Raw genomic sequence first — 25195 nt, forward strand, 5'->3', positions numbered from 1 at the left:
ATTCCATTTTCTCAATCTCCATGCCGCCACTCACCTTCAACCTCTCGACTCTCTTGTCTCTCATCTCCAAGATTCTCCATAGATCACGTTCTATTGTTAATTCTTCAAGGTCTACAATGCTGACTGATACGGCAGTCGGCAGAAACCTACAGTTCCGTTGCTACATGGATGATTTCAGGTCGCCATGAACCCAATCAACACCATAGGACTTCAATGAGATCTGAATATTTTTTTTGATAAGTTCTTAGATCTGAATGTTTGTGGTTGACTATGTAAAATTTGCTATTTTTTTTTTTTTTTTTGGTATGATTGGCGATCGGCCAACAGCAAAGAGACTAGAAAAAAAAAAAAAAAATTAAAAAAAGGGGTTGCCGGTTTATAACCTCCAACCGGCAGTTATTTCCTAACCGACAACCGCCTAGGCGGTTTCCATATTTTTGATAACCGCTCGACGGTTACAGTTAGCAGTTTTAGCTAATAACCGCTAACCGTAATTACCTTTTCACCCCTATCAAGCAATAATAAATCAGCCGTTTGATTTTGCAACGTTTCTAATTTAAACACGACATGGTAAAAAAGATAAAATAAAATCATCTTGCTACTGTCGAAAGTTAGCACGGCTGCAACGAAAGCTGTCGTTTGCTCTCCAAATTTCTGCAGCCGACTGACAGCAGCATGTTAAATAGTGTTGCTGCTAATTAGTGTTGTTTACTTCGGCCTCCTCCTGTGTTCGGAGTACTGGTGGAAGAGGTGCAGTTATTTTAATTACCTGCAAAAGCGGAATTAACAGTTGGATTAGGCTGCCTCGCTTGACGATTCTTATAATGGTAACCACTAACCAGTACGGCCCAAATCGGCTAATCATTTTTTTTGAAGGGTGAGGGAAGAATAATAAAAAAACTTGAGATCCCTACTGAAGTCATTTATGTTGAGCATTGAATGGCCCAGAGAAGATGTACCTCGAGAGAGCAAGTAAACTTCATATGCCTCTAAATAACAAAATGAGGTGCATCTTCCTTTAATATATGACTTTCATATGTTAGACATGAAATTGAGTTTCCATTTGCTTTATGGTAAGAAGTAAATGTCATAAGCTGCATTCTGAATTTGTAACCACTGCATCATTTTTGACACCTATTCCTGCTCTACTCACCTGATTGGAGGATGGTTGAGAAAGAACCAGTTGATGCGCGTGCAAGCAGTAGCCGCAGTCCCCTGGAACAGGTTTTATAGGCCTTTGGTATCCTCTACAAATTGTGAAACAAATATGGACTTGCATGAGGTACTTGTATCAAACTTATAACATTAACCTATTCTTGTCTCTCAATTTCGATGGCAGCATTCGTATTGTCAAAGAAAGGAGATCGCTAAAGCTGTTTTATGATATGAATTTGGCATAGGGTAAAGAGAATGCTACTTGTACTTGGTAGATCAAACAATGCGCAAGTTCAATTCCAAAATGCTTAATAACGGGCATCACAACAAATTCATGCATGATCAGGTTCAATCCCAATGTCTTTGATCTTCACGCTTAGACATGATCATCTTACTATACTACCTCATCACAATTTAAAAAAGAAAAAGTCGAAATTTAGGAAGGAACATTAATTGCCTTGATAATTCATAATTCAAACTTTTTGTATGTTCTCCCAAAATGTGTTTTTAAGTGTGTTGAACTTTTCATTAGGTTGCAGCACCAAATGATAAAAAGCTTTCAATTCGAAATAAATATGGATAAAAAGATCCACTGCTATAAATCTGTTCTTGATCTTGTCCTTAAAGAAACAGTCAGTGATCACATCATTGCAGAAATAGACGTTCATTAAAGGACATAGAAAAAAAGAAAAGTGCTGGAACTTAGGGAGAGTGTATCGGATGAAGGTGACTAGGCTCTAGTAATATAAAGTTTGACTTTTGACTGATCTAACATTGATTTTCTCTCTTGTTTAGAAAATCCGAGTGTTTTAAGTCATATCAGTGACCTTTATACCTTATTGAGAAAGCCTTCACACATACACGCATTGCTTGAGATAAGTTGTCTATTGAAATATCCTTCTGCTGGGAAATTCTTGTGATTTTTTTAAAACTTAACTCTCACTTATATATTGGGATATGTTTGAACTGTTTATTAAACTAAGATATCAGTGATATATACATGCGTATTCTGAAAATTATCTGGGAAATATCTTGCTGCTCTTTTTCCTCTCTTTCAAATTTCTTTTGTGTGAAGCGTCCGGACGGTATGTTTGGGGACGTCCGGACGGTTATCCTGAACGTCCGGAAAGGACAAAACTTCAAAATGAGGATAAATAGGGAAAATAAAAGTTTTATACTTCCATTTTTCTGATATGGGACACACAATTTTGGCAAAAGTGTCACTTGTTATGGGACCGGGGGTTTAGTTACCAACCAATGTAGAAGAAAGTGCCTAATAAGATGAGGCAACCGTCTGAGAAGTGACCCACTAGTTGTCTGACTTGTATCAGCTCATCTACACTATAAGATGTAGTTATGAAAAGATATACATTGGTAAACGGTTTGTAGGATACTATCCTCTGCTCAGTGAGAATAGCTTCCTAATCATATCTTATCTTCTGGTGATTTCTAAAGCACCATAAGGAAAAGATTTCCATATGAAAGGGATTCCTTTAGTCTACAAAAACTGAGGAAAAAAATACTATGTAAGAGTATAAAGGTATTGACCTTGTAAATCAACATTTGCTTACCCGTCAGTTGCAAAACTTTCATCAATAAATTCAGGATCAAAGCACTTTGGTTGTCCACCACTAACATAGAGAGGATCACCTGCTAAGCGCAAAAAGATAACTCTCAAACTCTGTCCACTAACATATTTCATCCAGAATTTGCACTTCATAATCAGGCAAAGCAACTCAGCAGCTAAACAACAAACATATTTAATTATAAATTCACAAAATGTGAGATCTAAAATGCTTCTCAAATGAAAAACGGTTGATATTTGCAAGATAAAATAAGTGTTCCTCATGGAGAAGTGCATGTTCATGTTATTTTTACAAAGTGCCCAGTCTACGTGCCAATGCTGCAAAAAAGTGAAGCAGAGATAACAAGCAAGACACATTGATGTTGCTACCCATAACTGTCTTCATGCACTCTGGGCCAAAAGCTAGCATCAGAACATGAAAAACTTTGGAATGTAAGGTTGAATAGATTGAATGTATATCTCCTGAATGAGGAGTAGTCTCTTCAACCCAGTCGTCCAAGATAGTTTGCTGGACTTAGGTTGGAAGGTCTCAAGTTGTTGGTCCTCAACAATATCCTATCTAGGCAATATTCTATTAGCTTTTCCGTAGGTATGAATAGCCTCCCACAAACTAAATTTTGCTGTAACATTTTTTTCTTTACATAATTTCATAAAGTCTAAAAGGAATTGGTGACTAAGCAGCGGCAGAGCCAGCTTTGAATAGTAGTTAATAAAATAAGAGCACTGCTACGCTGAAGCAAAATTTCCGGAAATTTTGCTTGAGCATGGCAATTTTGTAAATATTATTATTTACAAAACTGCCATGCTCAAGCAAAATTTCCGGAAGAATTCCGGAAATTTTGCTTCAGCCAAGTATTACCCATAAAATAATATATATATATATGCCAGGATCAGTGGCGAAATAGGGTAGCGATAGCAATGGAGGCACAATTTATTAAAAAGCGCAATCCAAGTACACATGACGTATACAAGAGAAACACCTAGTTAGAAGAAGAAAAAAGCTCGAGAAAAACATCAAAACTAGAAATATTAGTGTCAAAGACAGTTGTCCAGAGGTAAAGAATCTTAAAGAATAAATTTTTTAGTTCCCCCAACGTCCGTTCACAGTCTTCAAAATATTGATAATTTCTTTCCCTCCAAAGACACCATAAAAGGCATGGTAGAACCATCTTCCACATAACAGTATTTCAAACCCTACCACATTGCCCTTTCAAGCAGGCGAAAAGGTCTACTACCTGACTAAGGTATAACCCAAGCCAACCCTACAAGGCTGAAAATGATATTCTAAGGGCAGTAGCCATCTCACAATGGAGTAAGTAATGGTCCACTTACTCCCCACTCTTTGTTGAGATGCCGCTTTCCAAGATATAATTTGAAAAACATTAATAAATTCCAAAAGGAAAAAAAAAGAAAAGAAAAGATTAATTACTAAGTATTGTATCAATTGCTTAGTAAAATATTAAGAAATGAAATTTTGTTAATCTTTTGATGGCAATAGCTTGTTCATTTCAACTCAATATGAGTTCATACAATGCTTTCTTAACTTTAATTTTGATACATAGCTGCATAGTTAATATATATATATAGCAGTTCATGATTGCAAATTGCAAATTGCAAATTTAGTAATATATCAATAACAGTTCAATCTTGAGCATAATTTTTTTTTTTCAATAAAATATTTTCCAAATCTTAAACAAGTAAGTAATTGAAAAGATTGACTTATTGCATAGAGAGACGATTTAATTGGAAGAGAAATTATTTAATTGCGTGTAAAGTAGTTACTACCTGAGCAACAAAAGATGCTTTTTGACTCTTTTGATCATTATCAAACCATTGGAGGTTTCTTTTTTCTTTTTTTTTCTAGCTCACATTTTCTATTTGTAGGATTATTAACAATAAAAAAATGCAAGTAGTGAAAGAGGAAAAAAAAACGATTTAAATTAAATAAGGAAGGAAAGCATGGGGTGTTGCAATGTGACAAAAGAAAAACACAAATAATAAGTACTACTAAATTTATACTTCGAAAAAAATGAATAAAGAATTATATGTTATTCTTTGAAGGTAGTGCACTTTATATTTTATTTTTCTTTAATATTGACAAGCTCTGAAAATAGTCCTATTGAAACAAAGTAATCATAGTGAAGTTGGAAAACTAAAAGAGAAAGGAATCTTTGTGAAGGAAAAAAGGGGGCATTTTGCTTTGTTTTATAGGCAGGGAGGCAAAGCTAGAATGCCCAGGGGGTTCCTCCTTAGTTGATGTTCTTCCTCTTTTGGTCATTTCCTATAGTCATTCACCTTTTCTAAAAAATAATCGTAGTTGTCTTTGTTTATACACACATAGGGAGTTTCTTCAACACTACTAACACTTCTCAACTCATTGCTCCCTTTCCACATGTTGCCCAACTATAGTGAATTCTTTAAAAAAATGGTACCAATGTATTAAGTTACTAGCTTCTGCAATGCATAATAAGCGTCTACTTATTACCTTCAAATAGTCACCTATCTCAAACTCAAACTCAATCTTAATTTCTCTTTATTCACTTACTGTCACACCCACACCCACACCCACACCCACAAGACACTTCTTCCCCATGAATTTACAACATATGCTGCAACTAGGTGGTGCTTGAGTAAAATAAATGTTAGAATATTCATTAAATAATTAAATTAACCATTTTCAATCAGCTTAAACTTTTGTGATAAGTTGTAATTTAATATGGTACCAAAGCAAAGGTCCTGGGTTCGAACTTGTCTTTGCCATTCACTTCCTATTTCAATTAAATATTTCACGTGTTGGGGTCTTACTTATTGAAAGATAGTTTGAGCTCACACCTGATGAGGAGTGTTAGAATATTGATTAAATAATTTAATCCGCCCCTTCCTTATCGGCTTAAATTTTTGGGATAAGTGATAATTTAACAATAGTTGTTCAAAATTCATTAAGATATAATAGAGATAAAAACACTTCAAACTTTACCCAACAAAGGATGCCCAATGAAAGAAAGATGGATACGTATTTGGTGGGGTCGTCCTGACTGAATTTCAACCTGTTAAATAGATCAACATATTAGAGAATGCCATATATTTACGCTATAACAAGATTAAAAAAAGAAAAAATGGAAAAAGAAAAAAAGAAAAAGAAAAAGAAAAAAAGGAATACAAATTCTTTCCTCCGAAAACTCTCTCTCTATTTTCCCAATTGTAACTGTTCACCAGGCAATCCCTGGACATGCAGGTCAACTGCTTATCAGTGTTTGCTAACATTTGACACTTGGGAAGCTGCCAAAATTAGGCCATTACTATTTAGACAATCTAAAGATTTCAAAAATTAACGAGATCACTAGTTCAATCGGCTAGCAACCATGCCTCATGAAGCGGAGGTCACTAGTTTGAATCTCTCATTCCCTCTCTCCTTGGGGACAAAAAATTATTTATTAAAAAAATAAAAAAAATTAATGACATTTCATTCAAATACCTTCAATGTTGACATTTGAAACTCAGTTCCATCATTTTTACTTTACAAAGATTTTCTAATTATATGATTTCATCTTTTGGGTTAAGAATTCCTATATAACTTAAGTGACATGAATGATTGTATGATTCCAATTACAAAATAATGACATTCCTTTCAATACTCCCCTGTTGCGAATGCTATTTTTTTGTTGTTGGGTAAAGAACACTTTTGGTCATTAGACTTTCATTCGTGTTTCTATTTCGTTCATTTCTTTCCAATTGCAACAATGTTACCCTCTGACGTTCACCATTGTTTAATGTTGTTCCTCCATCAAAATCAGTTTAGAGTTTAGTTAAAGGAACATGATATTTGGCACCATCACATGTTAATGGCCTAGTAGATGTGTTGCCAAGTGGATTAAAAGATGCCATGTCAATCTAGATGGTGCCATGTGTCATGCTCCATTAGCTAAAATCAAATGGACTTGAATGTAGGAACAACATTAAAACAATGATGAAAGTCTGAGGGTAACATTTTTGTAATTGGAAAAGACAAATGAGAAATAGAAACATTAATCAAACTTGGAGGACCAAAAGTGTACTTTACCTTTTGTTGTTTGAGGAGTTCCTTGATCTCTGTTTTGCAGAAAATAAACAAAAGAGAGAGATAGTGGATATGCCCAGGTCCCACATGGAAATGCTCTATTGCTAACATAATGTTGGATAAATGAAACTAAATAAAATGATCTTATATAACAACTTAAAGAGAGTGGATTTACTTATGCATTATCATGCAATTCTAATTTATAAACTAGAGAACCTGGACCAATGTTTTGTTCCCTTGCATGCCTCTCTCAAGAACATCAACTTTGCTCAGAGCTGGTTTCCCTGCTGAAAAAGAAAAGTTAATGAAAGGGTTAAACATGATAAGAAAGATTTATGTGGTTGAAAGCCAAGAATCAATGACAGCGAATAATGATATAGTACACGCTCTAATTCAATAAAGTGGTAGCAAAAAGACAAAATTGAAACATATATTATACTGCAAAATAGCAAGTGGATGTTACATCCAAGAAAAACATCATTTAAGACGTTACATAAATCATATAAACCTGAGGAAGAAGCAACGTACAGGCCCTTGGCAACACCAGGATAACGCACCATTCCAATGGGCTGTTTTATCATTACCTGTAATGCAAAAATAACTTTCAGTGCATAATACTGCTAATCGGAATTATAACTGAAGATATATTTTAAATATTGGTAAGTTATACGCAAACCCAATGGGTCTTGCACCCACGACCTCATTCTCCACTTCATTTCTAAAGGGGAGGAGGTGAAATTTGAGTCAGGGCTCCCTAGCAGAAGTATAAGTGAAAATATTTCAAAAAGAAGAAAAAAAACATTAAAAGGCTTGAACAAGAAGACCATCATAACCTGAGGAAAAAAAGAGAGTATAAATGAACACAATCAAATTGACAAAGTTAAAAAAGGTGGGTGGGAAGAGAAGAAAAGATGCAATAAGTGAACACATCCATTAGAAGCTATAATTAGCACTAATGGAGGACAAGATGGGAGAAAGTTGATGAAGATGATTCAGCACCAACAAGAGAAGAAGTCAAACAGTTCAAATAGCACCCTCGGCATCTATTTCTTCTTTTCAAAGTCACAAATAAGTGATCTCATTTGAAATCTGATTCTAATGTAAAATTCAATAATTTCCAGCTATCATACTTAATTCCCTGCTTATTGACATATTTCCTAATCAATTCTGGTTGATTCTATGAATGCAACTGGCTCTGTGCATATCTGTGCAATGATTTTCTTATCATTTTGTGTACATTGCTAGTGAAGTATTCAAAACTTCCATTTCACTACCTTAGCATTGGGTTGCAAACTTTTGAATTCTCTCATAGGGTAAACATATATTGTAACTGGAACTCTTTATTTTCTCCACCTCAGCTTTTAGTTGAGTCCTCCTGTCCTCTTATAAAAGAGGATAAGGTTTTAACAATCACATTAGAATTATTTAAAGTCAAATGTAGGACAGGACCCATAAAAGCAGTGGGCATCAATGGTTCTTTGAGCTATCAGTCTTATTTACTTATTTATGCATAACCTATACATGAGAGATTGAAACTGGCAATACATTCAGAAATCACAGACAGACACATAAACACACACACAAGAGGATAAGGCAAAGACAGTGTTGTGCTAGGGTGTTACCTTATCTTCATCAAGTATCCCAGTCACTAGTGCGCGGTATATCTTTGAAATTTTTCTTACTCCACAGGTCTCCACATTGGTATTTCTGTATTTGTGAGATTGCAGATTTCACCAGCAACGCATATTATGATTAAAAATGAAAGCCATCATGAGGAATACTTAATACACAGCAATAAAACACACGATTGGATTTATTTTTAGCATTTTTAGGTATTGAAAACACAGTGCGCATTTGATATTCATCTTTTAATAGTTGTGCCATTCATGAGTTGTGGATCCTTCATGTAGTTAAACCACTTTTTTTTTTTTTTTGATAAGTAAGAGAATTTTATTAGAAGAACGCAAAGCGCTATCAAGTATACATGGGGTATACAAGAGAGACAATTAAGAAGAAGAAGAAAGCAATACAAGGAAATCTTTAAAACTAATCCCTAGAGGTGCTAGATACGCAGCCGTCCATGAGTACAAAGAATGAAGAAAAAAGGAAATGAGCTCCTCTATGGTTCTTTCTTTGTCCTCAAACTGTCTATCGTTGCGTTCCGTCCACAAGCACCACATAAGACAACAAGGAGCCATTTTCCACACGACCGCGCTTCGGGAACGTCCCCCCGGCCACCAACAGGCATATAAGTCTATCACCCGAGAAGGCATCACCCAAGACAGACCGAAACGACTGAGGATGACATACCAAAGAGCGCGTGCAACCTCGCAATGAAGAAGAAGATGATCCACAGTCTCCCCGGTCATTTTACACATGCAGCATCTATCAATCACAATGACCCGCTTCTTTCTGAGATTGTCCAAGGTGAGGATTTTCCCTAACGCTGCCGTCCAAGTGAAGAAGGCCACTTTCAATGGGGCCTTGGTCCGCCAAATACTTTTCCAGGGGAATAAAATAGCTTCTTTGCAAGCAAGAGCCTTATAGAATGATCTAACATCAAAAGACCCTTTGCGAGAGAGGGACCACCATAGCCGGTCCCCCCCATCTTGAGCAACCTTGGATGAATACAGTAAGGAGAAAAAGGAAGCCATGACGTCCACCTCCCAATCGTGTACATCACGGAAAAATCTGACATCCCACTGATAGGAACCACTTACCACTACCAAGTGGTCTGCTACCAAAGTATCCTTGGCACAAGCTATATCATACAGAACTGGAAAAGCTTCCTTGAGGGACATCTCTCTACACCATACATCATCCCAAAAACGTATCCTTGACCCATTGCCCAAGATAAGTCTGGTATAGCTACAAAACAAGCTCCACCCCTTCCTAATGTTCTTCCAAATCCCCACACCATGAGACCCAAGGGGATCTAAGGAACACCAACCAGCCCTAGTAGAGCCATACTTTGCATCCACCACAGATTTCCACAAAGCTTCTCTCTCATAAGCATAACGCCACAACCACTTCCCTAAAAGCGCCTTGTTGAAAATTCTCAAGTTTCGAATGCCCAAACCACCTTCAGAAATAGGATGACAAACCTTGGACCAACTAACCAAGTGGTATTTGAATTCGTCGCCTATACCACCCCACAAAAAGTCTCGATGCAGCTTCTCAATACGACTAGCAACACTGGATGGAATGGGGAAAAGAGAGAGAAAATATGTAGGGAGGTTGGAGAGAGTACTCTTTATAAGGGTAACCCTACCCCCCTTCGACAGATACAACCGCTTCCAGCTTGCCAACTGCCTCTCAATCTTCCCTACAACTTCATCCCAACAAGACTTAGCCTTGAAAGGAGCTCCCAACGGAAGACCAAGATACTTTATAGGAAGAGAGGAAACTCCACAGCCCAATATGTTAGCCAGACCGTCCATATTATCCACATCACCCACAGGAACCATAACAGATTTGGCCAGGTTAATCTTCAATCCTGACACAGCTTCAAAAGAAATAAGAAGCATACGAAGATAATGAAGATGATCAGAATTAGACCCGCAAAAGACTAAAGTATCGTCTGCGAACAATAGATGAGAAATGTTAATTGCTTCGCTGTTGCCAGAACCCACAGAAAACCCTGAAAGGTAGCCCTTTTGGACAGTAGCGAAGAAAAACTTACTAAGAGCCTCCATCACAATAACGAACAATAGGGGTGACAGTGGATCACCCTGTCTAAGGCCACGAGAGCTACTGAAAAAACCGGTTGGGGAACCATTCACCAACACAGAGAACCGTACCGTAGATATACAGTGCGCTATCCAGGAACACCATCTCTCCCCAAAGCCACATCTTCTCAACATATACAATAAGAAATCCCAGTTGACATGATCGTAGGCCTTCTCAACATCCAACTTACAAAGTAACCCTGGTTCACCGGATTTGATTCGACTATCCAAGCACTCATTGGCTATAAGAACTGAATCAAGAATTTGCCTACCTTTCACAAAAGCATTTTGAGGGGACGATATAATCTTCTCCACCACCTTTTTAAGTCTATTTGCAAGGACTTTTGCAATGATCTTGTACACACCACTTACAAGACTGATAGGACGAAAGTCCTTTAGATCCACATCCCCAGACTTCTTCGGAATTAAGGCAATAAAAGTGGCGTTAACACTTTTGACAAACTTGCTTTGAGAGTGAACGTCCCAGAAAACCCTCATAAGATCTGTCTTGATCACATCCCAGCAGTCTTGGAAAAACGCAAGAGAAAACCCATCAGGACTAGGTGCCTTGTCTCGATTCATGCATTTCACCACCTCTAAGACCTCCATCTCCTCGAAAGGAAGTTCTAAGGTAGAGACCTCAGCTGCATCCAAGGTGTCGAAAGCCATATTATCCATTCTAGGTCTCCAAGGGAGAGGTTCTGTAAAGAGAGACTCATAGAATTGAGCAACATGTTCCCTGATAACCTGCTGGTCGGAAGAAACAGAGCCATTGATAGAGAGCGACTCTATGGAATTAGACCTCCTGTTCGAGTTAGCAATTTGGTGAAAAAATTTAGTGCATTTATCACCCTCTTTCAGCCAAAGAACCCTAGACTTCTGTCTCCAACTAATCTCTTCCTGTAAGATAGAGTTCTCCAAGTCTCTGATGACCACACATTTCCTCTCCTTTTCTTCGGAAGATAAACCTTGTTGTTCCTCCAACCTATCAAGAGTACATAACTCTTCCATGTGCATTTTTTTGCGAAACTCCACATTACCAAACTCCTGTTCGTTCCATCTCTTGAGATCAGCCTTTAAGGCCTTAAGCTTTTGAGTGAAGATGAAGCTAGGAGAACCCTGGAAGCGATAAGACTCCCACCAAAGCCGAACCCTATCCACAAACCCTTCAGCCTTCAACCACATATTCTCAAACTTGAACGGTCTGGAACCCCATTGAATGCCACCACAATCCAGGATGATAGGAAAATGATCAGAACACAATCTAGGAAGCCTTTTCTGAATAGACCCTGGAAACTTGACCTCCCAATCTGGAGAGACAAGAAATCTGTCAATACGAGACCAAGAAGGATTCTCCTGATTATTGGACCACGTGAAAGTCCCTCCAGCGAGAGGAAAGTCCATGAGGCCCTGCTCGAAAATAAAGTCTGAGAACTCCATCATAGCAGCGTTAAGACGAGCTTCCCTAGACCTTTCAGCAGGAAAGCGAGTGACATTGAAGTCACCCCCAATACACCAAGGCATCTCCCACCAAGAAGCGAGGCCAGCCAGCTCGTCCCAGAGCGAGCTTCTTAAAAAATCAAGGTTAGGACCGTAAACCCCAGCGAAGGCCCAAGTAAAATCATCGGCAACGCTCCTAAAGGAATAAGCAACAACAAACTCCCCCACATACACATCTAAATTCTCAACAACCCTTCTATCCCACATGATTAGGATACCACCAGAGGCCCCGCAAGAGGGTAAGTAGCACCAATCAACGAAGTGACATCCCCAAAGGCTCCTCACTAAGCTGTTGGAGATAAACTCCAATTTGGTTTCTTGCAAGCAAATAATGTCTGCCTTCCATTGTCTAATTAAGTTTTTGACTTTCAACCGCTTGCTACCCTCGTTTAATCCCCTGACATTCCACGAAAGAATTTTTGGCTTCATAAAAAACCTCCAAGCGCCCTCCCTTTGCACCTACTCTGCGAGCTGCTTCCGCTTCGCGCATCATAATTAATAGAACATGATAATCTATTAAGTTCCCTATTGAACTTGTTGCCCACTTTCAGAGAAGAACCCGTCTCCTTCTTGTCATTTTCAGCAAGGATAGCCTCAAACACGGCTGAAAGCTGACCTTCATAGCCATCACACGTGATCCCCACCGACTGGCTATACTCCAGAATCGCCTTCAAAAAGTCCTTTGGAGATTTTTTACCGGAAAAACCCCTGATATTATCACACGGACAGCAACACAAAGGAGCCGGCTCTTCCTCCGGGGGCTCTATAAGCTCCAATCCATTCGAGGGCCCCAAACCGGAAGGGGAGAAGAGAGTAATAGAGGCATTGTCAAATTCTGGAACCGAGGGATAAAAGCCCGAAGGAACCGAAGGGTCCAACGAACTCCGACCAGCCCAAACAACCAGCATTGTATCTGAATCCATCCGAGCTGTGGCAGGAGCATCCGGAACTTTGGGTACAACCTCCAAAATAGAAACGGGTAGCTCAGACCCATTACTAGGAACTGGCTGGGAGGTTATGCATTCCGAGGCAGGGACTACCGGCGGCCCTCCGGCGAAGAGTAGGGGTGGGCTAATGACAGCGTCCACTACGTTGATGACTGGCCCAGAACCTAACTCCAATAGATTGGTGTTGCTTACCGGTGCTTGGATTTCGAGAGGAGCAGAAATACCACCGTCAGCCTCTGTGCTTCCCACAATCTGATCCATACTCCTGGCTAAACCCATTTCTTCCTTTTCTTCCCTCATATCCGCAGCTGTGGTTTCTGGTCGAGACCCCCACTCTGACCTGGAAACAGACTCGGCGAGCGCGATCTCCGAAGATGTGATCGTCGTAGGTGGGTGACGAGTCCCGTCAGAACTCGTAGCTCTCTCCGGAACAATCTCTTGTCCACCGGAACCCATCGCCGACATCGGTCCTGCTGCTGGAAGCGCAGCCAGATCGGCCGTTGAATCACTTGGGTTGGGCTTAGTTTTCGGAACCCAACGGGTCCTCTGATTTTTCTTCTTCCTATTCTTCTTTCTCTTCCGCCTATCACCATTGGGCTTGAAGCCCGGCCCAACCAACAGTAACCCTTCACGCACACTACTTAGTGCTCGGTCCACATCACTTCTCAACTTCTCCAGCTGGCTTTGCCAGAGCAGCAGGGAGGGTAACGTGTCTTTCCCTCCAATCATCTGAAACCCAGCGCTAGTTTCACCAATAGAGCAGTCGGACTTGCCTCGGAAAACAGCAGGGAACTGTTCTACCGATTTAGGAAATCTTCTGACCCCATGCACATTGTCGGAGACGTAACGGTCATGATGGTCTTTACCCAAAGGGTGCACCGGCTGAACCTGCTTCAACCCTTCCTCCTCCGGTCGGCGAGAACCTGTGCATAGAACTTCTGTGTAAGATGGTGCATTGTCTGAGCCGTTTGAACCAGTAGCAGCATCTGTGACGGCTCCATTTCCATCAACCCGCTCCTTCGCTGGCGGAGGTCCAAGCCGAACCAAATCTTTCCCTGCTGACTCTATGAGGAAGTCCCTGATCTTACCCAGCTCTGCTAGGAACCTACTCCATCCCCACCCATTCCGACCTTCAGGAATGTATATAATCCCTCTCAGACCACCCAAGGCATAGGCTGCTACTTCGATGAATCTTCCAGCTACGTTACCTCCTCGCCTAACGATGATGACCTTGGACCCCTCCCTGAAAGACCTTACAAAATCCTTTCCTGAAAACCGCAGCACACTCTCTAGGGTCGAAAACAGCCACCCAATGCTCTGGGCACCAATCAGTACGAGCCCTGAAAAGTTCCTCCTCCTTTCCTCCACTCTCACCACCAAAGCACTTTCTACCACCGTAAACACAAACGTCTTAGATTCCACACAACACCACCTCTCCATTTTCTCCCTCACCTCAGGGAGAAAATTGTGCCTTAATTGTGCCTTAATTGTTCCCCTATGTATCTATATAGGTATCATTTATTTACCTTACACCAGATTATAAGGAGTTTTGCAAAGCAGAGCTTCTTGACCTTTTAGTGGGGCTAAAGAACTGCAGTTCCATGAATTTAGGTCAACCGTCGATCATTTTAGCCACATCAACAGCTCAGTTTATAATGATAATGGTTGTGCTTGGTGGCTTCATCAGGCCTTTCCTTCAAGTTAGTCATGCTTATCTTCAATTGAATCTTTTTCAAACAGTTTTGTGCCACCTTTGAACACTTTCTGTTTAGATATTGTGATGCGCGCCTTTCTCCACCGCACATTTCTCTACTCCTCTCTTCTTTTCCTTTATATGGGTTAAAATAATTCTAACATTTACACTAGTCACCTCAATTCTTGGTTGCGAATTGCAAATACTAAAACCTATTATACAATCCTCAAGAACTATAAGCAATGTTCAATCTTAGCCTTTTCTTTCTCTTAATAATTCTAACATTTACACTAGTCACCTCAATTTTTGGTTGTGAATTGCAAATACTAAAACCTATTATACAATCCTCAAGAAATATAAGCAATGTTCAATCTTAGCCTTTTCTTTCTCCCAAAAGATAACAAGACAAAGAAGATTCTTAATTTACTGCCTGAAGATCGTAGAAACTAACAGTAATCATCATCAAGGGAAAAACGGACTATCAATATATAAAACATATCATCTGATCATAATTATCAGCAAACATAGAAACTATAGGCAGAAAAAAGCAAGAGAAAACAGCTCATTTCCCCAACCTGTTGCCTTCAATATGAGATGTCCCATCAGCAAAGAATGCAGCAAGGCGAGTTTTGGCAAGTTTTGTCTTAGCACAAAGCAATATTCCTAGAACCCAGACAAACCAGCAAAACCAAAATACAATTAGAGAGTATGACCAGCAGCTGCTATAGTTACAAAGAAAACAAACATGTTTGACAGTAAAGCCATAAAGCGAGAACATAACAAAATATAGAGGAGCAAGAAATATTGATCTGTTATCCATGAAAGAAACAAAATAGTATCATTACTTTATCCACTGTACTCATCCTATTTCATTCAGCAGCATGAAATCTATCGGTCATAACAGTCTATGATGAGTTAACTCAGACTTTAACTGTGAGAATTTGACCACAAACCATAAAAAAAAAAATAATGTTACATTCAGCATTTGACATCCTTTTCTCTTGTTATTCCATTTCAATGCGTATCAACCACTGCCCTTGTCAAGTAAATTGCCTTTGATCAGAAGTCAATCAGATCAGCAAGCCATCCCTCTTATTGCTTGCTTGATTCATAAAACGGAAGTAGTAGATTTTAATTATCTCATGCACACAACAATGCGTAGAATTCATGGTCTAACCTGAAGTGCCCCTTCCCAGGCGATGAACAGGAACAGGATGTGGTTCTTGGCATGCTACAGAAGAGCTCTGCTTGCTTGCCCGCCATTGAAGTTGTGTTAAAACCGTCCGTTGCTGGAAAAGGCCTCCAGGTAAAACTTGTAGGCCAGAAGGCTTATTAAGGGAAACCTGAGAACATAATAATCTAAATAATCTAGTAAAAAAATTGTGCAAGACACTACCAGAATATTAGAAACACGAATTTACATAAAATCCAAAAATACCAAAGTTGAAGAAAACACGCAATTATAGACATAGTAACCCTGAACCAAAATACTTCAAGGAAAAAAATTACCATATCATCATCCTCATATAAAACTTCAAGCATGTAAGGCGCATCAGGCTCACTCCAAGGAAGTCTATGATAGACAATCTCCGAACCAACTCTAGTAATTTGATTACATAAAATTAGAAAAAAAGAAAAAGAAAAAGAAGAAGAGAGAAAGTAACATTGAGAATGTCTCAAGGACAAAGTTTATGGATAATTCACAGTCAAATAGTTTCCATCGAAGAACCTGAGGATTGTGTTGGGATCAGTAACAACAATACCATCAACAGTTATCTGTGCAGGCCAGCAAACAAAGGATTCCTGAGAATTAATAAATTTGCAGAATTCTTTGTAAAAATAAACCTTTTCCGGATTTTGATAATCGAACCTGTCCATTCCCAATTCGCTGCACCCAACTGCTCAATAATTAGTGCAGAATTAGAGAGAAAAAAATTACTTCGCGTTTCTTTGTTCATGATCATCTGTTTGGTTTACGAGAAAACAGCAGAGATAGAGATCGATAATAATGCACAGAAAATGCAATTTGATAGAATTTGACAGGCTTACCCTAGCGGAGGAGCTGAATTCTTGTATTTGCTAGAGTAGAACTCGATCAGTGTCAATTCTGTAAATCAAACGCACCGTCGAGGTCAAAGTCGGGAAAAAAGAGCAAATTCCTCTACTCAATTTTTTTTTTCCTTTTTGTATAATACCTAACCAACTCAAAAAAACAGAATTTCGAAATTTTTCTTTTTCATTCGCTTAGTTTTTCAGCAATCTAGTGAGTCATTGATTCTAACAGAGTATTTGTTGGTAGGAAATGAGAGGACCGGAATCGGAGGGTCGAACGACGTCGTTGTAGAACAAGCCGTCGTTGAGCTCGGGCCAGGGCAATCCGAATGTCTGAGGCCGACTTGTTTCAGGAGGGTTCGACATGGTACGGTTCGGACGGTGAGCGACGGCCTGAACTGACGATGACGAGGGTTTCGTCAAAACGACGGGAACTTGATCAGACGGTGATCGACATGTGTGTCTGCGTTATAATGTCAATTAGGCCTAGCATGGCACAACCTGATCTTGGCCCGAATTTGAGTTCTAGGCCTAAAATTCTGAGTAGGCTAAGCCCAACTGCCCAACCTAAATTACAAAGACTTTAAATCCAAACAAATCATTGAGTTTGATTGTACTTTTAGTCCAATTCCGTTTGTGTCGATGTAAAATATTTTATGTTGAAAAATGATTTCAGTTGAAACTATTTTTTAGCATTTAGCTCATATGGAAAATTCACAATGATGACGGCAACTCCGATGGCTGCGGCGAGTGAGAAGGAGGTCGAGTACCGTAACTTGCGAAGAAGACGCTCAAACTCAAAAAATAATTTACAGAAATAAAAAAGGAAAATCATTTTACGTTGCATAAAGCAGGTTTTTTAGTTAACCAAAAATGTTTTGGGTTTGAATAAAATTTTTGACATTCCAAACACTAAAAGAATAGGAAAATCTTTTATAAGAAAATGTTTTATGTCGAAACAAATGAAGCTCTAGATTAAACTTCCTAGTATTTATTGATACATCTAAGATATTGGGTTTTGATTTTTCATTGAGTAATGCTATTCATACACGCGTTTAATGCACTCCATATTTATGTGTTGGCGTGACACTCGTCAGCCAAAAAAATTTGGACAGCCTCTTTTGGTGGGTGCCACTCCCAAGTACCATGTGGGTGTCTGAAACCACCCAATCTGGTGGTTGCAGCCAACAAATCCAAATCAAACGTTGGAGGTGGTTGTGACCATCCCTAATGGCTCACAGATGAAACTCTACGTAACCTAAGTTTTGTCTTTGAGAGTAATAAACTCAGGAACAAATCCATGTATAGACAAAGTGGGCCATGGCCCCCGTTAGTTTTTAAATTTTCTTTTATTAAGTAAAAGATATATGTATTTTTAGGTTTAAAAACTAGGTTTCACCCGTACTAAAAATAAATTTGATCCCTCGTTCATATTTTGGTCCCTCCAAATAGAAAATCTTGATTCCGTCCCTGAATAAGCTAGTTCTTGCATAGCAAACTTTTGAGCCACAAACTCAATTCTATGTAACATTCCTTAGCAGAGGGAAGAAGAAGAAACCATAGATATGAGCATCAAGATTTTGCAAAACTATGAAACGGGAGTTTCCTCTTTATATCATAACGTGTATGCATGACTCTTAGAGAGGCAAGCAGTACTTCTAGAACAGTAGTACCATCAGACCAAGTCAAGTATATTTGGTTGAATATATACTTATTTTGCCTTATTTTATAAATAAGTGTTAGTTGACCTGCTCCCAATATACTTTCAACAAAAATGGGCTGCATTAAAGCGTGTGCTCCAGAACATGCCAGCCGGCTTTGTTGAAATTCCATTGGAGGCTGTGGTTTCACCTACTTCACCTCACTTTCCCGATCTCCATTGACACAACACGTCATTTGCAACAAACTCGAATTAATTCCACTCATGAAAAATAGCACATCAATAAGTAAATCATTGTCATTTTGCATCTTTTATTCCCTCATTTGCCGAAAAGTATATTCCTCTACAAGGAACAAAGAGACAGGACAATATGACAAAAAGCAAACATATGCTGAAGAACACAGAAATACAAAGAATTACATCTTGTAGAGCACAAGGATACAACACGTCGATGACATGACTTGAGAAAAACTAGCAATAAACATCTGCTGAAGATGGCCCGGACAGCTCAAGTGGATCCCATTTCACAATATCACCACAACGTCCGCCAGTTGGTTTGATCACATGTAGCCGATTCGATCCACCAACAGGTGTTCCTGCAATGACCAATTTCTTTGCAGCTGTTGCCTCCATTCGGCGGCGCTCTGCTCTAGAGCCAATGACCTGTCCTAACACTGATGCTGCAATGGTAAAAGCCATAGCTGACTTGGGCATCAGCACGGACTTCCTAAGTACGGCTATGAATGGAACAGCAGCATGAACTGCGGCAAACCAGGCTGGTGAGAATTTCTTAGTGTGTTCTCTCCATATCCCTAAAGGAACATTTGCTGCCATGCCCAGTAACCCAATCACAAGTACTTTTGCAGGCAGGGGTTGTGGGCGGAGGTTCTTTGCGAATGCAGTCCGTGCTAGAGCTGCTCGGGCTGCAACTATTGCAGGCGGGCACTTGATATTCATGCCTGGAGGGGGCTGAAATGCCTTGGCAACTAGTGGAAGAACATTGCTAACTGCTCGGTATGACTTAGCAATGGGGCAGTTTCCAGTTTGCAGCCACTCATTGCTCAAGGCCTCATGCTTTGAACTTCCTCCCTGAAAAATCAATGTACAAATCATCAAGGGACAAGTAAATGAGAAGCATGATTAATGAGAGAATATACGATCAAAAGCAATTACAGATCCAGTCAGTTGACCAACTTCAATTATCTAATCCACAATATTCACTACTACCGATGATACTCTGAGAAGTTCAGAGAACTGAAATTACACTTTCCTTTAGCCCATGCATAAAATTTTTCCCAAGTAAGAATTTAGACTGCGCTTTGAATCCATATAACAGAATCAAATGTGAAACTCGTAGTTTGAACGATTGCGATAAATTACCTTAGAAGAAGACTCTTTCTTGGATGATTGGGATTTTCTGTTCTGATTCTTCCATTTCTCAGAAAATGAATCAAAACTGAAGGGCCCTCCAAAGGACGACAGGCTGATAGTGGCTGCCTTTGCTGCTAAAGGATTAAACTGGGATGGGGCTGGCTGAGGCTCTACTTTCTCAGAACGCACAAATGATCTACCAGAGAGGGGGACTACTCCATCGCGCCCATGGAAAAGCCTAAATGCCGTATCAAAATTGGGACCATCTTCAAAAATGGGACCTTTGGCTCCACGTACCTGAGCAGGAGAAGTAAAAACATATAAGAAATGTTTAAATTGAACAACAGGTGAAATGGCAGGCCAACTGCAGCCATAGAAGCATAATGCCAGCCTGAGACACACATGACAAGGGTTTGAAGTTATAAGAGAAAGGTTGCAGCTTTAAATAATAGCTGGGCTTGCATCATGAAGAGGCAGCTCAAGAATACATCAATTTTGGGCCTAAATGATCAGCAAATAAAATTGTACACAGAAACATCATATACTAAGATGGGAATTCCTTTCAATCTAATACACCAAGTGATACCCATGTAAGATGCCATAGCAACATAGAGAAAATATTCTGAAACACAGTCATCGAAAACAGGTAACTTACAGGCATTGGGAAAGCCAGGGATGATGAGAAGGAGAAATTAGTGGGCTCGTTAATGTTCCTTAAGAATGGACATCTAACCATGTCGAGCTGAGAAGGCGTAGTCTGTTCATTTTGGTCTCTGAAGAAAAACTCCATATCTATTAAAAAGCAAGGTTCCCTGCACATAGGGGAAGTGCATAAACAATGTCATAATCACATTTCTAGATCAAGAAATCGCAAATTCCAAACCAAGATCAATCCATATAAAGAGTTTATAAAAGAAACCTAAACAATGAAGCCTATATAATCCTAAAAAATAAAATTTTGACAGTGTGAGCGACATTAACTAAAGAAACTAATGTCTATTGTGACTGTCCCCCCAGATAAGATTTTTATACAGTCAGGGGCTCAAATTCAAGTGCTGGTGAAATTAACTAAAGAACTAATTAATGTCAGAGGCTTACTTGTTTACAAGAAAACAAATTAAAAAAAAAAAAAAAAACACAGAGGACGAATTAATTGCAGTGAATTCTCACAGTTGACCAATCCAACCCCTTTAATCCCAAACCACGAACTGCAAAAAGCTAAAAATCGACAAAGATGCCCAAATCCCGTTGTAACCACAAGAAATCAGGCATATGACACAGCGTTTGAAAAACCAATAAAAAACCCATCTAGCATTAATAACACCCCAAAAAATTGAAGCTTTATGACTTTCAAAACCGTTGACCCACATATCATAATCTCCTAATTATCAAACTCTTGCTCCGATCCTCTAATTGATATCAGAGCGAATTCCAAGCTCAGTCAAAGCAACAGCGAAAAAACCTTGTAAGTATCAAATTTCTCAGGAGCACGGTCAACTGGGACAATTATAATCGAGGGCGTGTAATACGAGAAAATCAATTTTGAAACCAAATTCAGCATCGATATTATATAGATCATGCAAACTAAATTCAGAAGCTAAAAATACTTATCTAAAACCAAAAAAAAAAAAAAAGAACAAATTGAGCGTTGAAATAGAAAACGATCCGCAAAATGATGAACCCAGAAAGAATGGCGACCGTAGGGGAAGCCATAGATGCATTACCTTTGCGAGAGAGGAGGAAACAAAGGAAGGAATCGGAGAGCTGTAGCAGGTAGGGAAAAGATGAAAGAGGTTGAAGAGGGATGCCTTTCCTTTTGAGAGCACAATGGCGTTGTGGTACGCACACGCCCTTTTGTACGCCGTGGAACACACACGCCTTTGATTGAGAGAGAGGAGAGAAAGTTCAGCTCACCAAGGAGGAAACTTTTAACAGTGGATTGGGTCAGCGCTTACTCTGGCTTCTGCAGCCGGCGAGCTGAAACGCGTGTCGAATTTGTTTCCTTTTTTTATTTGGGAGACAAATGGGACTCTGACACGTTTAGAAACGGAGCGATTATTGCAGGAAATTGAAATTAGTTAGGTGTGGTTGGCTGTTGGCTCTGTCCGAAATGGCATTCCCAATTTTAGCCATAATTTTTTTTTTTTATATCTAAAATAATTAATTAAAAACCACTTTATCTATTTTAACTAATATTACTTTTAAAATGCACCTTACATGCCATTCGAATATATATATATATATATATATATATTTTTTTTTTAATATATATAGGTTTTCTTTTTTTTTAAAAAAAAAAAATTCTTTTGTTACTTATTTTCTAAGGATATTATATTTTCGACGGTCATATTTTTCAACTATTATTTTTGTCTTTAGTGAAAAGTGAGAAATGCGTTTTCTTTGTTGAAGACAAAGAGGTAAATGAAAAGAGGAAGAAGAAAAGTCATACGGTCCGTTTAGGTTTACGATTTCAAAAAGTATAGTTTAAAAATAATAATTTTAAAATGTGCGATTTAAAAATGTAGTTAAGCTTTTGATAAAATTGTAGTTTGGCCTTTAAAATCGCAGATTATCTTTTAAAATTTTGTGTTTTTAAAAAAACACTCATTTATAAGATTTGAAAAAGTAGATTTGCGTTTTTAAATCGTAATTTAAAAAAAACGCAATTTTCAAATAATTCATTTTATGCAATTTGGTTTAAAATCGCACTTTTTAATTTATGAAATCGCAATTTCAAACGCACCTTTAAATATAGAGAAACTAGTAAAAAAAATTATACATCAGTAACGGTGTCAACCCTAGGGTTTTTGGAAAAATGCTATTTTAGCTAAAAAGGCATCTAGTGGGTGATAGTGGCTCTGTGCGGGATTGGAGCTGGATTGCGCGGCGTTTATGTGGTATTGGGTCTTGGGTGAAGGAGTCTCCGTGTAGAATTGGAGCTATAGTGTGCGGCAGTTTTGGGTAGTGGCGTTTCTATAGTGGTAGGTCACTGGGTTGTGGATGATGGTGCCGTAGATCTTGGTTAGTGATGGCTCTGTGCGAGGAAGAAAGAAAGAGACGGTGCTTCAAGAGACAGAATGAAGGTGATGAGAGAAAGAAAGAGACATAAAGAAAGGTTAAAAACCCAAAGAAATGAGGGTAACTAATGAAATACATTATTATTCTTTTTTTTATTATTATTCATTTTAGCTAGAAAAGAGAAAAAATTAAAAAAAATTAATTAATTTTAAGGATATATTTTTCTTCAAATTAGGTAAGATCTTGAATCCACTATATTAAATTGGCATGTATCTAAAATACATACAATTCTCAAGAGTATGTGAATATACGCCAATTTAATAGACTAGTTTAGAGAAAAAGTTAAAAATTCTTTTGACCTAATGTGGAGAAAACTCTATCCGGTTGATAATGTTATATATAAGTGTATGAGGGCAGTGGAATTTGGGCTGTTGCCACCTACAGCAAATTGACAATAAAGAAAGAGCACTAATCAAGATGTTGAAAGTCTTGAATAATAATAATAATAATAATTAGATAGCTATTAGTATCTCCCATTGGATAGCTGTTGACAAATCAATTTTATTTATGAAGTGGACCACTACTTAAACAGTAGTTTTTAAAAAATTGAAGGCACGTACCAGTACTACTCCATGCCATATGAACACAGATAGAAGCCGGTGGTGGGCTGTATCTAGAAACCCATTTATGAGAGTGGAATTTCTCAACTGAATTGGAAGGCAATAAAGATTGAATCACCTACATGTTTGGAGTCAATCAAACACTCTAATTCTAATAGTGCAACGAACAAGGGACTTGGGCCGGCGTGTACCAAACACACCAGTACTGCCATTCGCCATATCTGTCTTTGTTGTCGTTGCAATTTTTTGAGTTTTTTGAGTTTTTTTATTATGTTTTTTATGCTATTTGGGTTATTGTCTCCCGTTAGGGGTAATTTTTGTATTTGAATTTGTATTGATTCTTTTCTTTATTGTAGTTTCAGTTTTGATATTTAACAGTGCTTTTACCACTTCAGCCTCCTTTGAATAGTTATTGTTAATTCCAAGTAGGGGTATAGATAGACTTGTCTTATTCTATACCTCTTTTACTTATGAAATCGCATTGTACGACCCCTTGAAAGGACCTATTTATTTATTTGTTTCATTTCTTACTCTTTGTATATATTTTAGCATTGTTTTGGTTGATGTTGAGCTATTATTGGGGAACTCACCCCTACTTCTTATATAGTGTTGGGGAATATTTGTCCCCAATTTAAAGTGGGGCCAGGTTTGGCTCTTCAGATTAGTCTTCGGAACCCGGACTCTGGATTGGACCTTGGAGCTTGAGCCTTGGTCACTAGCAGCCTTCAGTATTTATTAGGCCAAGTCAAGTGAAGTCAGGGATGATATTAGACGTCTATATGGAGCATTGTACTTGACAGGGGCAAAATGAACATATAGCATACATGGGTATAAAAGGGGGTATAAGAATCTATTTTTGACAGACTCTCTCTCTCTCTCTCCCCCTTCTTTAGACACTTGACTGACTTGACCGTCAGAGGAGGCTTCGCCGGCCTACCCTTGGCTGGTCTTTATTGTTTTGCAGGCAAAGACAAGGACGAAGGGACGTTTCTGATGATGCCACGTCACGGGACAAAAATTTGTATCAACATATAGGATCAGCCATTTTTTTTTTTTTTTTCCTTAGAGATCAGAAGGGGTAAGGATCCCTATATAACATTTTCCTTCTATCAATTAAAAAAAACAAAAAAAGCCAAGCGTTGAGTTGACGAGTCTGAAGCGCAAAACCCATGTTTGATTCATTCAGTTAAACGTGCGGCTTTAGAGTTTGCCTCCAGGAAAAAGGCGCGTGTTTTTCTTCTTGATATTTTTTCTGGGCCTTTTTTTTTTTTCTATATAATTAAATAGCATTGTTGTCCAGAAGAAAATTAATAGTGAATCGCATGGGATCAGAGTCAATCCGAGGAGCCAATGAGAAAGGGATTAGCAGGCTGCAATTCCAGAAGCAATCCCCATCCGATGCGCATGATATAAAAAGCATGACAAATAAATGAGAGCCCTTCTACTGGGATGTGGTGTAGAATTTGACACATCAGCTAAAAAATCAAATATAAATTATATGAAAACCCCCTAATATTCAGCCTTAAACCAAACCAACCCAAGCCATCGACTTTTCCAATTCATTCTAACCCCACCTCCACACTCTGACACCCACCCCCTTGAGGAAGTAATAAAGGTGGGTCTATGTTTTCACCACCCTTTCCCAATTTCTTGCATGATTGTCGATGGCTTTATAACATGGGGCTGATGTTGCTGCTTATAACAGCATCTTGACCTGTTAAAGTATTGATTAAATAATTAAATTTATCTTTTCTTATCAGTTTAAATTTTTAGAATAAATGATGATTTTACATGATCGGAATATTTTAG

The 25195-nt window shown here is 38.6% G+C and overlaps 2 protein-coding genes across 3 annotated transcripts; both read right to left on the reverse strand.

Moving 5' to 3' along the window:
- Positions 1-355: 355 nt before the first annotated feature.
- On the reverse strand, positions 356-17212 carry LOC133864181 (RNA pseudouridine synthase 5). 2 transcript variants are annotated; one of them, XM_062300437.1, is made up of 14 exons: positions 16978-17212; positions 16715-16772; positions 16536-16563; positions 16395-16441; positions 16175-16265; positions 15843-16008; positions 15241-15328; positions 8420-8504; positions 7306-7381; positions 7014-7081; positions 5718-5787; positions 2727-2805; positions 1154-1247; positions 356-769 (listed from the first exon to the last, which is right to left on the reverse strand). In XM_062300437.1, exons 1-14 carry the CDS (start codon positions 17081-17083, stop codon positions 695-697), a joined length of 1131 nt encoding a protein of 376 aa, XP_062156421.1. In that variant the 5' UTR covers positions 17084-17212; the 3' UTR covers positions 356-694. The 2 variants fall into 2 exon arrangements, with proteins under 2 accessions (XP_062156421.1, XP_062156420.1); XM_062300436.1 differs by having other exon boundaries at positions 7014-7084.
- Positions 17213-18660: 1448 nt separating this feature from the next.
- On the reverse strand, positions 18661-21691 carry LOC133863665 (uncharacterized). Its single transcript, XM_062299703.1, has 4 exons — positions 21473-21691; positions 20404-20560; positions 19758-20045; positions 18661-19466 (listed from the first exon to the last, which is right to left on the reverse strand). Exons 2-4 carry the CDS (start codon positions 20536-20538, stop codon positions 18849-18851), a joined length of 1041 nt encoding a protein of 346 aa, XP_062155687.1. The 5' UTR covers positions 20539-20560; positions 21473-21691; the 3' UTR covers positions 18661-18848.
- Between the last annotated feature and the right edge of the window lie 3504 nt (positions 21692-25195).

The sequence above is a fragment of the Alnus glutinosa genome, chromosome 3 (genome assembly GCF_958979055.1).
Source record: "Alnus glutinosa chromosome 3, dhAlnGlut1.1, whole genome shotgun sequence".
Taxonomy (NCBI): domain Eukaryota; kingdom Viridiplantae; phylum Streptophyta; class Magnoliopsida; order Fagales; family Betulaceae; genus Alnus; species Alnus glutinosa.

Bases quoted from the DNA above. Each gene is read 5' to 3' on its own strand.
- LOC133864181 (XM_062300436.1), bottom strand. From the start codon at position 17,083: ATGTCGAACCCTCCTGAAACAAGTCGGCCTCAGACATTCGGATTGCCC. The intron at 7,382-8,419 runs GTAACACCCTAG...TTTGCATTACAG, and splicing joins GGATACTTGATGAAGATAAG to GTAATGATAAAACAGCCCAT. The intron at 2,806-5,717 runs GTAAAGTTTGAA...TGCGCTTAGCAG, and splicing joins CATTGGGCATCCTTTGTTGG to GTGATCCTCTCTATGTTAGT.
- LOC133863665 (XM_062299703.1), bottom strand. From the start codon at position 20,538: ATGGAGTTTTTCTTCAGAGACCAAAATGAACAGACTACGCCTTCTCAG. The intron at 20,046-20,403 runs GTAAGTTACCTG...TCTCCTGCTCAG, and splicing joins CCCTGGCTTTCCCAATGCCT to GTACGTGGAGCCAAAGGTCC. The intron at 19,467-19,757 runs GTAATTTATCGC...TTGATTTTTCAG, and splicing joins AGAAAGAGTCTTCTTCTAAG to GGAGGAAGTTCAAAGCATGA.